The sequence below is a fragment of the Myotis nattereri genome, assembly GCF_964212035.1.
Source record: "Myotis nattereri genome assembly, chromosome: 1".
NCBI lineage: Eukaryota > Metazoa > Chordata > Mammalia > Chiroptera > Vespertilionidae > Myotis > Myotis nattereri.
The window spans coordinates 173,349,261-173,362,995 of NC_138075.1; the positions used below are offsets into that span (position 1 = coordinate 173,349,261).

At 41.0% G+C, this 13,735-nt stretch overlaps 1 protein-coding gene across 2 annotated transcripts in view; it reads left to right on the top strand.

Moving 5' to 3' along the window:
* Nucleotides 1–1,813: 1,813 nt before the first annotated feature.
* The window catches only part of SPARCL1 (SPARC like 1), a 60,943-nt gene continuing 49,021 nt past the window's right edge, over nt 1,814–13,735 (top strand). The window contains exons 1-2 of one of the 2 annotated variants that reach the window (XM_081095078.1): nt 1,976–2,093; nt 8,961–9,491. Coding sequence is in view for 1 of the 2 variants with exons in the window: in XM_081095077.1 (XP_080951203.1) it covers nt 1,997–2,093 (97 nt within the window). In the remaining variant the exon portion in view is untranslated. Of the gene's footprint in view, nt 2,094–8,960; nt 9,492–13,735 lie in introns of both variants that reach the window. The other variant, XM_081095077.1, reaches the window with a different exon arrangement.

The following is a 13,735-nucleotide window of genomic DNA, read 5'->3' on the forward strand; positions in this document are numbered from 1 at the left end:
AGGTTCCTTACACTATCTTCATATTTTTTGAATCTCTTTTCTTTTTTCTTTTTCGGTTGGGTATTTTTTGTTTCTTTGTATTTCAAATCTTTGACTTGATTCTTGGGATCCTCTTGTCTGCTGTTGGATCTCTGTAAATTATTCTTTATTTCAGTCAGTGTGTGCTTAATTTCTAGTTGGTCCTTTTTCATGTCCTCCATGGTCTCACTATACTCCTTGAGGGATTCATTAAATTTATCGGCGGTTTCCATAAAATTCTTGACAAACCTTATAAACGTGGCCTTGAACTCTATATCCAGTCGTCTGCCCTCCTCCGTTTCTGCCAATTGTGACCTGTTTCTTTGTCTCCGCATTTTGGCTGCTTCCCTGTGTTGATAGAGTGGCCCTGCGCGCCAGGTGTCCTGTAGGGCCCAGTGGCTCAGCCTCCCCAGTTACCTGGGGTGGACACTCTTGGTGCACTCTTGGTGCCTTGGTTGTTGTAGGATCACTGGGAGGAATTGACCTCCAGGCCAATTGGCTGTGGGAAGCAGCTGTGTCTGAAGTGGGAGAATGGTCCCCCTCTGACCACTGGGTATAGTGGCTCCTGGATCTAAGGAGGTGCTAATTCAGCCCCTGCCTGAGGCCACACAGCCGGAGCCGCCACGAAGAGGCTCAGCTGTGAAGCAATGCAAGCCGCTGCGGGGCCTTGGGCCTTCTCTTGGAAGTTCCAGGTCTGCTTGGCTGGGCTGTAGTTAGGTACATTCACATGCAAAAGCCTCTGCCGCAGCCTGGGTGGGGCGGGGTCTCAGGGAGTCAAAAGGGCGGAGAAAGAAGCTATGGCTGATTCTCCGTGCCCGGAGTCGCGCGTCTCAGTGTCCCGGTAACGGCTGCAAGCACCTCTGAGGAAAATCCGCCCTCAAGTTCGCCCGCTGCCGCCTGACAGAGCAGCCTCTCCCCGTATGAGTCCTGGGTCCCCAGAGACTTCCCAGAACCGGAGTTCAGAGCAGTCGGGAGCTTGTGATTCAAAAAGACAGCCGCGTCCTCAGGTGCCACCCCCTTTCCGCGCGCGTGAGCCACTGCCGTACCTCGCCTCTGCAGCTCCTCTGGCTCTCAGCGTGCTTTTCTTTTCTTCTAGTTGTAGAAATTACACTCAGCCAGCCTTTCTGTTGTTCTGGACGATGTTTGCTCCATCCTTTGGGATATTTCTCAATTGTTGTGGGAGGCGACTATTTCCCGGTGTTTATCTATGCCGCCATCTTAGTTTCTCTCAATCTGCACATTTTTATGTGTGAGTTGTGTTTCAGTCAGTTGGTGACGCTCATTAGTCAAGGGGACAAAATTGGTTCTTGGGAGAGGTGAAAAATCCTATTATTTTTAAAATATATATGTGCTACAGTTATAGATATAGTACATAAATGGATATACAGTATATCTGTGGTATTGCAACTTCATGGAGTGGGGGGAGGGTGGAGACAGGAAAAAAAATATTCAAAAAACCCCTTGGGACAGTGATAATGAAAGAAATTTTTGAGAAATACTAGAGAGAACAGACATGGTACAAATTGTTCACATTGTCTCCATTTGAGTGGCCAGCCTATTAATGCCAGTGAAAACTCCGACCAGTCCTAGCCTGGTTCCCCTACCATTTGCTACAGCTAGAGCTTCAGCATAGCATCACCAGCTCTCACCTGTACATCCAAATCACACGAAATCTCTATAACAGCTCAGGTCTCTTTCACAACTGAAATATTTACAAAAATACAAATGCTGTTGCTCAAAACCTAGAAGAAAGCACAGCCACTGGAACAAATCTCCGGAGTAGGATTGCTTCATCACACAAACAGTCCTTCTTAGTCTAAAACGTCTTGCTCTGGGAACTTAACACGGGAGCCAGAAAAACATCAGACAGATTTGGAGTGGGGCAGCTTTTGGCCAGCAACTGCAAAGTGACCTCACCCGTGAGAAGGCCTGAATATAAACTCCAGTCTTGGTAAACGAGACACATCCTGCAGGTCAAATGCACAGAAATATGAAGAGATCCAGCTGCAGCTCCCTTGGACAAGAGACCGGCACACCAGGCAATTTGACGGATTGGGCTCAAAGTCTCTCCCAAGGTAAGGTCGGAACAAGAGAGCGGCATCAGTTCGCATTGCTAGTGTGTAGTCCACCCCTGTTTTCCCAAACTCAATGAGAGTTCTGTCTGAAAAAAGACAGGGACATAGGACTCCAGGGATTGATGTGAGCAGCTGCTGTGTTTACAGAGCTTGACTAAAAGGATGTGTTTCATCCCGCTGCATGAACGTCGTCATCCCTCACAGAGTATATGTGAAAAGAGGAGGCGTTCTAATGTCTATTACAGAAGGCTCCATGACAATCTCCAGCAACATTCAGCTTCCATATTGATGGCCTTCATCATCATCATCATTATTTATTAAACCCTAGTCCAGTCACAGTTGGACAAAGCACCTCTTTTCCTCAAAATGACCCTATGAAGTAGGTATTACTATCATCCTCATTTGACAGATAAGACATGGAGACACAGAGAGGTTAGGTAATTTGCCTAAGGTCACACAGCTAGAAAGTCTCAGAGCTGGGAATTGCTCTCTGAATCATCAATTCTCTACCATACCTCTTCCAGAGAAAAGAAGGATTTTGAACATGGGCTTTATCTTCCAAGGGTTTGATTGGTGTAATTTAGATTGCCAGGTAGTAGAATTTATTTCTGGTAGTATTCAATGGCATCAGTGATTAGCACGATCCTATTAGGCCTGTTGAATATACTTTGTTAGTCTGGCACCTGATAGGGAGGTAAGCACAAAAGATTGGAGGTACAAGAAAATGGCAGACATTGAACTTCAACTCCTATTGTCCTTCAATTTAGAATTTATCAATTCTGAATTAAAGTGATATATATATATATTTTAGCTGGGACAACTAGGTTCAAACTGACTCCACAGACCAAAGGTAAGAATTATTACAAATAGCAGTTAGTTTTTTTGGGTTTGTTGTTGTTGTTTTTGGTGTGGTGCATTGTTGTGTGTTTTTTGTTTGTTTTCTTGAGTTTTGAGTTTTGCTTATGTCAATATTGAAGAACAAATATCACAGATCATTTGTCACTGTCTCACAAAATGTCTTTACTTAATTGCACTTCAGCCCTTTTCCATTACCTATCCACCAAGGGACGCTATAGGAAACATCTAAAACAAACATGATATTGCAAAGATGCTGTAAGGGTACCATTTGCTTTTTTACCTAGTGTCTTGCATGTATTTTCTGAAATTTTTTACACTATGAATTCTACCACTAATTATATTTACCTCATTCCTTTGGTCAACTAGAAATTTAGAGTCAAATCTGCAACTTAAGCTTGTAGTGGGTTGAAATGTGTCCCTCAGAAAGGTATGTTCAAGCTTCAAACCCCTGGTACCTGTGAATGGAAGCTTATTTGGAAATAGGGTCTTTGCAGATGTAATTAAGATACGAGGATGGGCCATAGATCCAATTACTGGTGTCCTTCTAGGAAAATAGGACAGAGAGATTCAGAGGTGACACATGCGGGAAGAAAGCCATGTGAAGACAGAGGTAGAGATTAGAATGATACAGCTACAAACCAAGGAATGCCAGAGATTGTTGGAAGCCACCAGAAGCCAAGAAGAGGTAAGGAAGGATTATACCCTAAAGCATTCTTAAGGAGCCTGTGCCTGCTGATTTCAGATTCCTAGCCCCTAGCACTTTGAAAAAATAAATTCCTATTGTTTGAAGCCATTCAACTTTTGGTTATTTGTTCTGGCAATTGTTAGGAACTAATAGAAGTTTGTGTACTGATAAATGGCACTGCTATACCAAATTCCCAAAAATGTGGAAGTGACTTTGGAATTAGATAATGGGTAGTGGTTAGAAGAATTTTGAGGCATATGATAGAAAAAGTCTAGATTTCCTTAAAGAGGTTGTTGATAGAAATGTGAACATTAAAGGAGATTCTGGTGAGGGCTTAGAAAGTGTTATGAACCAATGTTCGCAAGAGTAAGACCACCAACTCTAATTAGGTCTTAAGCAGCAAGTGAGGATTTATTGAAAGCTGGCCAGCGGCTGCCATAGGCGTGTTCTCCTACGACAGCCCCGACCCTGGTTCCATGCCAGCCTTTTATTCCCAAAAACCATACAACGGTTGGCTAAACACACACACAGTTACCTGGGATACATTAATCAACACTGCCCCGTTACCAAGGTATTCATTAATCAACTTGCCCAGTTGCTCTAGCTACTAATATCAACTTGCCCCGTTGCCCCAACTACTAATATAAATTTGCCCCATACCCTAACTACTAATATAAACTTGCCCCGTACCCTAGGCTACCCTCGACCACAGTTGGGTCCATTTCCCCAGTATAAGAGGGGCTTAACTGTAACAAAAGAATTGAGAACCACAGAGAAATCTTCTATCTTAGAGAATGCATATATTATCATGAACAAAATGTTGGTAGAAATATAAATGTTAACGGTAATACTGGTGAGGTCTCAGAGGGAATGATGAACATGTTACTGGACACTACAGAAAAGGCAACCCTTGTTATAAATCAGCAGGAACTTTGCTTAATTATCTTCTACTGTTGGGTGAAAGCAAAACTTGTAAGGGATGAATCTGAATAGTGAGCTAAGGAGATTTCCAACATATGGGAGGCAGAGCCTGTTTTTCCTTGCTGTTTATAGTAAAATGTGAGAGGGAAGAGATAAGTGGAGGAAGAAGCTACTTAGCAAAAATGAACCAGAACTTAATGATTTTGAAAATTCTCAGCCTTCAGATAGCGAAAGAACATCAAGGGTATAGCTGGACAACCTTCTGCTAGCAAGGTTTGTGAATGTGACCCATGGATCTGGTCAACCTTCTCAGCAAAAGCCAGAAATACAGATGGACTTATCTAGAAAGAACCCTCTTTTCTGATGGTTTGGACCCCTATAGAGTACACAGGAGACCAACAATTTCTTGAGAATGTTATACCAGCAGGAAGAGGGACAGAATGAAATAAAGGCTGTCAGACTTCCAACATTTATTATGGCTACAAACATGTGTTATTCTTCAAGGAAAAGGAAGAATGATTCCTGTTATGAACTGAATTGTGTTCCCCAAAAATTCTTATTTTAAAGTCCTAATCCCCGGTATCTCAGAAATTGACGATATTTGGAGATAGGACCTTTAAATTAGGTCAACAAATATGACTGATGTCCTTAGAAGAGCTTAGGCTACAGGCACCACAGAATAAAGACCATGTGAAAAACTCTGTTATCTAAGTTACCAGTGAGTGGTATTTTGTTATAGTAGCCCTAGCAAACTAGCCCATGGTGTAAGCAAGGAGGAGGGTCCTTCCTATAGGTGTTATGAACTAAATTGTGTGTCCCCCACCACCATCCCAAAATCCTATATGTTGAAACCTTAACCCCCAATGTTGCTGAATTTGGAGATAGAGCCTTTAAAGAGTTAATTAAGATTACATTAGGTCGTAAATTGGAGCTCTAATCTAATAAGACTTGTGTTCTTATAATAAGAGGAAGAGACACCAGGGGTGCATGAGCACAGAGAAAAGGCCATGTGAGAAGACAGCCACCTGCAAGCAGAGGAAAGAAGTCTGGGAGAAACCAACCCAGTTAGCATCTTGATCTTGGACTTCTAGCCTCTAGAACTGTGAGAAAATAATTTCTGTTATGTAAGCCACCCACTGTGCAGTATTTTGTTATGGTATCCCTAGAAAACTAGTACATGGTATAAGCAAGGAGGGTCCTACATGCTGGCTCCTGGCCAAGGTAATTATCCACACTATTTTCATTGCAACTTTCCTTCATCTATACTCACTACCTCCTGGGAATTTCCACTACTCCCAGGGAGCCATGCCTCTTCTGACAAGGAGTACATGCCTTGCCTCTTACACCCTTAATAGGCAGGAATAATGATATTCTCTCATGTCACCCAGAAACTTGTGCTACGTATAACAAAAAGCCTCATTCAATGCTTGAGGATTGACTCTTGGGTTCTCTAGTCCTTCACTTGAATCAGAAGCTCTTAGCTTCATTGAACCCCTGAGTGCAGGAGTTCATAGCGAGTCTTTAGGAGCGTACCCACAGCTTTCAACAAACTCTCAAAGGGACTCATAGCACTAGAAGGTTAAAAAATATGTACGCTTTGTTGTTGACTTTATGAAACCCTTCTCCCCAATACTGATGTTATAGAGGTCAGTTCACATGCAGTAATGTGACAAGTTCTTTATTACTCAAAGTTCTCCCATCACATTTAGACACTGGATAAGCTTCTAAATCTGAGCTACAACTTTGTTTGTTAAATGAGTATTGTTGTAGGTTTACTGTCCTCAGCTTCATGAGCTGTATTTTATAAAGGACAGCTGCAAGAAACAATGAGAGTTTGGATATTTGCCCATGAACATTCCCAAAATAAAACCATACTTAAAAGACATTATGGATTCAAGGTCCTTTTATTGTTTCAAAATTGTTGTGCCCTTGCCAGGTGGCTCAGTTTGTTGGAGCATCGTCCCATACGACAAAAGGTTGTGGGTTTGATTATGATCACTGCTTCTCTCACATCTATGTCTCTCTCCCCCCCCCCCCTTCTTTCTCCTTCTCTCTCTATAAATGATGGAAAACATATCCTGGGGTTAGGATTTTTAAAAAATTTATATTTTCTATTTGTAAGCAATACAGTGAAAAAAAGAACTACAGTGTTGTAAGTTAATAAGACCTAGAGAAAACATTCAGTTAACAGAGTTGAAATTCTCAAGCTTTGCCATCTACAAATGAACCCCCTAGGTACATACTTACATTTACTAGTAAGAGATAAATCCAGTTTTCTCTAACCAAATTATTTTTTATCTTAACATAAATTTCTATAAGAAATTTCATTTCTGTCACTTCATAGAAACATAAAATACCAATTTTTGTATTAGAAAAAATATGTTCGTCAGTCAAATCTTTTTTTCCATTGCCCTCTAGCTAAAACTTTCTCTATATTCTCACTGACCTAAAATAAATCACCTAAAATAAATCTCGTAGAATTATCTCAAATAAGTGGGGAATGGTAGTAGAATAAGGAGTTGACATTGTGGGTCCAAGAAAAATTTCCCTTAGCTAAACTGGGCAAAATCTTGAGAAATACTTGTCCTGCATACCCTGCAATAGTCCCGCCACACCGGTGGCCCTCAGGAGTGTTGGGGAAATGGTGTCTGTGTCTCCCGCACTTCTCAGACCCAGATGTGCACAGAGGCAGAGAAACAAAGTCAAATACAGCCTACCCCTTTGATCTGTTCTCCAAGGAGACTGTCCACACCCCAGACCTAGGCTGAGGAAAAACATCCCATTGTCTGAGGCAAAAGGACATCACGTCATTTCATCCTGTGCCTGGAAAGGCAGCTTGAAACAAGTCATCCTGATTCTAGAGGCGTGAGACTCTTCCCAGCTGCGCCATGACTTGTTTTCAGTTCCTGGGCAAATTGCCCAGTTTCCTCTGCTCCCAAATTTCCCCAACTGCAAAAGAGAGATAATTCTCATTACCTTTCTCTTGTGGTGTTCTGAAAATTAAACAGGGCAAAGGTTTCTAAAGTGCTTGGAGGCAATTGTTGAAGGCAGATTTACCTAGAACTGGAGGTGGGTTTTTATTTACTTTTGTTGGTTTGCTTTTGGCCTGAATTGGGCATAAATGTAGGAAATCTAAATTAAATTACATTACAACCATTCACCCCATGTTGATGAAGCACTTACAGTATGCAAAGCACTGTGCTAGGCACATGGAGAATAGAGAGGGGGCACATTTCTACCCTCAACTAGCTCATGGCTCACTCAGGAGGTATTATAGCCTGGAGGTTGAATAACTCAACACAGCCCCATGCTATAGATATGGCTGCTGAAGCTTAGGAAGGTTATATACCTTTTCTGAGGTCATACATTTAGGAAGTGTATGACCCAGGATGCAAACCCAGGATGCGTGGCCTCAAAGCATGCATACTTTACCACTATACACACTTCCCTCAAGTGGGAACATACTAATACTCACCTCATATAGATTGTGAGGACCAACTAAAATAATGCATTAAAAAAATGTTAGCAGCCCCAGCCGAGTCCCAGGTTTGATTCCCGTCAAGGACATATGCCAGGCTTTAGTGCTCAGTCCCCAGTAGGGGGCATGCAAGAGGCAGTCAATCAATGATTTTCTCTCATCATTGATGTTTCTATTTCTCTCTCCCTCTCCCTTCCTCTCTGAACTCAATAAAAATATTTTTTTAAAAAAATGTTAGCACAGCCCTAGCCAGTTTGGCTCAGTGGATAGAGTGTTGGCCCACAGACCAAAGGGTCCCGGGTTCAATTTCATTCAAGAGCACATTCCTCAGTTGCAGGCTCCATCCCCAGCCCTGGATGGGTGTGTGCATGAGACAACCAATCAATGTGTCTCTCTCACGCCAATGTTTCTCTCTGTCTCTCCCCTTTCATTCCATTCTTACTAAAAATCAACGGGAAATATCCTCCAGTGAAGATTAACAATAACAAATATGTTAGCACAGTGTCTGGAGCATTATAAATGTGCAATAAATGTAGAAGTAGCAGTAGAGGAGATCAGACTCATATATAAATAACAAGAATGTCAAATCAAAACTAAATGCATGCCTACTTATGGGAAAAATCCTTCTTATAAACCAATCATTATACAAGGGGTTTCCGTAAGGAGTTGTGTTGGGGAAGAATAGTTTATGACCTGCAACATTTGTGAATCAGCATACAAGTGATCTGTAATATGAAGGAGTGGTGCTCTGTACATACATAAATTTCTGAAGGTCATTTACAGAAAGGTTAAAGTATCTCAAGTACCCTGCTATTCTTAAAATTCAGACTGTTTTCCTGAGAATAATTTCCAATTAAGCAATGTGGAAATGCATCTGCTACAATTCTCCTCTCCTTTCTTAACCCCCACCCCTAATTTCCTTTAGGAAGAAAGAACAGCATGGAGTTTCTTTCCAAAGTCTTAAAATAAAAATCCCCTAAAAAGGGATCCTGCTTATAAAACCTTTTAGAGTTGTTTGGAGGAAGAAAAATGCATAAAGAGCCAAGCGCTTATATTCTGGCCAAGTTATGAGCTTCTGAGAACAAGAGCTTGAGGGGAAGACTGTTAACTCCCTCCCTGTTGGTTTGCACTGCTCACAAAGCTCATCGCTCCCTCGCGAGAGGCCAGCCTGCCAGAGAACTGCAGGAATCTGCAACAAAAGCGATGACAGTCTGAAATACACCCGGTGCCACCTCCTAACTGGTCCGTCACCTCAGACCCTGACTAGTTGACAGAGCGGCAGAATTGCAACTCCAATAGGCTCAAATGTGTTTCTGTGCAAAGAAGCAAAGCTAATGAGGGAAGAGATTTAAAGAGTATTGGGAATTTGTCAAACTTTCATTCACTGGCTGTGTGCAAAGAGGGGATTCAACTTCCATTTTCTGCTAAGGCTCTGGGTCCAGCCGCCTACCTGAAGGTAAATTTTAACAAGTTTACTCGATCATCTAATTGCATGTGCTTAACTGATTTGCATGATCTGATAAAAATATCTAAGATTTTTGCCTAATACAAAGCCATTCATTTATTTTTTTTAAACTTTTGTATGATTTACGGAAAAGCTACTTAGTAGGGAATTTTAACTCTTGTATTCATGTTTCCTTTTCTTCTCTAAGATTAAATAGCAAGTACTAATAAATGATGGTTTTAGTATAGAGCAAGAATAGAAATGTAGAATTATTGTCAGCTAGAATTTCATTCAGATCTTGGTTAAGTCTGAACCCTGAGCTGTGTTTTGTAGAAATACTTTACTAATTATACTAAATAAATCATAATGAAAGTCTTTTTAAAAACTTTCAAATCAAAGCAATTTGTGCATTTTCCATATCTAAATCATGTGAAGTTATTCATCACCACCATTGCCCCAGTCTGTACTTAACAGCAATGTAGAAATGGACCATTTTGCTTTTCCAAAAGGTAGACAAATCCCTAATACTGTATTCATCCTTGATTAATTTTTAGTTATTGTGACTATTTTTCCTTTCCTGATTCACTCTTATAGTTTTATGACAAATTGTCTCTTGTTTCCTTCTCTCATTTTTACATAAAATTTCTCTAATTCCCAATGATGTCTTATTTAAGAAGGGGGAAAGAGGGAGGGGACTCAAAGAGCTAAAGAGGTTATGACAGCTCTTATATTGTCAGGCACTATCATTTCTTGCTCTATCTTCTAAAATTAAAATTAAAATGCAAGTCATGCTCACTCATTCCTCCCGGTACTAGAGGTCACCCTGCAGGAGGAAAGCATGCTCTCAGCTGCCGATCAATACTGTTGATAGTATAACCAAGAGGGACTGCAGAAAGAGTATCTCTCTCGTACAGCCTTTAATCTGCAAAGAGGTTAAATATGTCACCTTGGCCTTGTAGCTGAGCTCTCCTCTGGCCCAGGGCCGAAGTACAATGAATAGAGATGTTCCCTTGGTAAACGCAGCAGAAATCTTTTTTTTTTAATTGCACCTTTTCATGGATTCCAGATTTTTCAGTTCTCCGCTAAACCTTGATGGTTATGAACATTGTTAATGAGGACTATTAAAAAAAAAGAGGGGGGGACGCCCATCTTGGGAAGATTTAAGTACAAATTTCTCTTCATTCGACAAGATCTAGCAAAGCCAAGCCATGGGTTTCATCTACTTATCATCCAATCAACTAACGCTGCTTTCCACATTTTGGAAAAGAATATGTACATGTTATTAATAAATCTTGCCTTTTTTCTTTCAGGAACTTTCTGTACAGCCATTTAGCAATTAGAGTATTGGATTTCCTTTCCAGGTCCTTTGGGATATAATCCCCAATAGTTTCTCGTGAGCAGTTTCAGTTATCAACTAAGTAAAAATAATAAATAGCAATGACAAAAATAAAATAAATAGTGATGTATCTGGATGACTCCAAAAAACTATTCATTTTCTTTTCCTCTTGCCTGGGTGTTATTTTTATTCAGTTGATTTGTAAGACTATGCAAACACTGCCATTTTAGTGAAGTTTAGCACAATGTTCCAAACATGTTGGGAATCTTTTTTCACCAAGAACATAAAAAACTGTTGTTAAAAGACTTCAGGTGCCCTTTAACCTCACATATCATTCTGCAACAACCCTTTGCGAAGGAGAAGGGGACCCCATATATCCAGGAGAATTTCCCCAGTAGACCTAGCTGCCCAAGAGATGCCCAACTAGGCCAGAGTCTCATTTATGCAGGGCCCACAGGGCATCTTCCCCAAAAGCTGAGTCTGCAATGGTGGTCCACCTTGGGCTAGCCTGGTTTTTGTCCTGGGCATCGAAAGGTAGACAGCCCTAGGCGGTTTGGCTCAGTAGATAGAGCATCGGCCTGCAGATGGAAGGGTCCCGGGTTTGATTCCCGTCAAGTGCACAGGCCCGGGTTACGGGATTGATCCCCAGTAGGAGGCATGCAGGAGGCAGCCAATCAATGATTCCCTCTCATCACTGATGTTATTGCTGTTTCTATCTCTCTTTCCCTCTCCTTTCCTCTCTGAAATCAATATATATATATATATTTAAATATATATATATTTAAAAAGGTAGAATTCTGGAGAACAGAGCGACTGTGGGTAGGTGGTATAATAAAGTGAATAAGACTCTGGGAGCATCCCGACCTGGTTCACATCTGGGCTTTACCAGGCTCTGGACAAAGGACTCTTTGCGCCTCAGTTCCCTCATTTGTGGAAGTGGGGATCATAACATTAGAAACACGTTGTAATAATTTAGTGAAGAAAACAGCTACTCCTGGTACATATGAAGTGATCAATTGATCATAGCTAATATTAAAGCACTAGCCTACCTACATGTCCTGATTGGAACCCTGTGGAAAGGGAATTAGCACCAGGTTTTCCCTGGGGGTTTCTTCCTTGTATGTACAAGCTTTGCTGTGTAATAAAATGTCAATGCCAAGTCTCTGCCTCAGAGTCAGCAGAGCAGCATGGATAGAGCATGGGTTCAGAGTCTAGCACTCTTGGATTTGAATCCTGACTCTGCCCCTTACAGGTTGTGATGTGAGCTTGGCAGTCACATCACACCTCCAAGACTCAGCTTGCCCATTTATGAAGCAAATAGTGATAATACAACCCACAACTTGGGTTTTTGTAGGAATTAAATGAATTTTTTTAATGCTAAATATAGCTCCTGACAGAGTACTGAACACACAGTGTTTGGTTATGCACTTGGAGTGATTTTTCTGGTAGTAAAACTGGGGACCAAGAAAGAAATATTCTTTAAATGAATTATCTTTTTTTACCCAAAGAAATGAAAAAAAAAATAAAAATCTGACACTACTGTATTCCCCTGGGGGCCTCAACATGAAGCATGTATAACTGTGAGTCTTAATGCTTCATCAATTAGTTGATTCTTAATGGCCAAGTCAAATGAAACCAAAGAGAGTTTTCTGTTTCGGATTGCCATTAGGGAGAGTGAGAAGAAATGCTGCTTTGCAGTTAATTCTCTTTTATTGGCCTACTTGGACAGGGGAGACGGCCCCAGCATTTCTCCTTTCTTATCTTTTCTAAAGGCAAGAATAGGGGTTTTGACTTGCTCTAGGGGGTAGTTTTCCTCTCTAACTGAAATTCAAACCAGAGGGTTTGGTTTTGGTTTTTGTAAACCTCTCCCCCCATGTTCCTATCATTGAAATGTCAGCTGCTTTTTCTGGCTACATGTAGCAGGAGCCGCCTGTCGTCATAGCAATGAAAGGGTATGGAGAGACTCGAGTTTCGTGACCACTCTGTGAAATAACTCTTAGCCTGCTTTAAAATCCTTCTTTAGAAATGTAGTCTCTAGTCCTGGCTTGTTTCCTTCCTATTATGCAACCATGTTATGTATACCAATTGCAGCAGTTAAAAGCTTCCTTTAAAGATTCAATGAATAGATGTTAAGAAAATGAACAAGGAAACTACTAAAACAGCGACCAGTTTACTGTGGCGTGCAAGGGAAAAACAACTGGGAAGACACTGAAAGAGAAAGAAAAATGACCTCCCTTCATAGCACATCCTTCACACCCGGAATAAATCCATTTTCCCAGTTCCCACCGCCTCCTCCCGACTTCACGACGTGTGACAGTATGGTGGTTATCTAGAGGGATTCTGGGGCAGGCGGCCTGGACTCTAATCCTGGCCCTCATACTTTCTAGGTTTTGCCTCTGTTTTCTAATATGTAAAATAGCGATGATAACAATAGTCATAAAGTCATCTTGGGAATTGAATGAGATAGTGTATGTGAGGCTCTTATAACAGTATCTGAACAGTGGTAATGGTTGGCTGTTAAGCTTGACAAGCTTCACTTCCCCCTAATTGTTAAATGGAGATAACAGGAAATTCTTAAGATTGTAGGATTAACTGAAATAATAGTGACTTTAACTGCTCAGAGTGTAGTAGTTCTCTTAATATTTTTCATCATGAGGTCTAACTCTAATAAGAATGGCTTTTTCCAAGTTGGACTCTCCCAGTTGTAAACGAAGGCCTCGTAAGCATTATTGTATAAATGTGAACCACTGAATTCCCAAAGAGAAAAAAAAGAAATGGGTTTTTTTTTCCCCACATGTATAAAGAGTAAAAAAGATGCTTCTCATCCTGATTAACATTCTCATATTTCATGAAATAATTTCGTTAAAGCTTTCTATATGCAACTCTAACATCAGTGCCTTGCTCACTGGATCCACTCTCT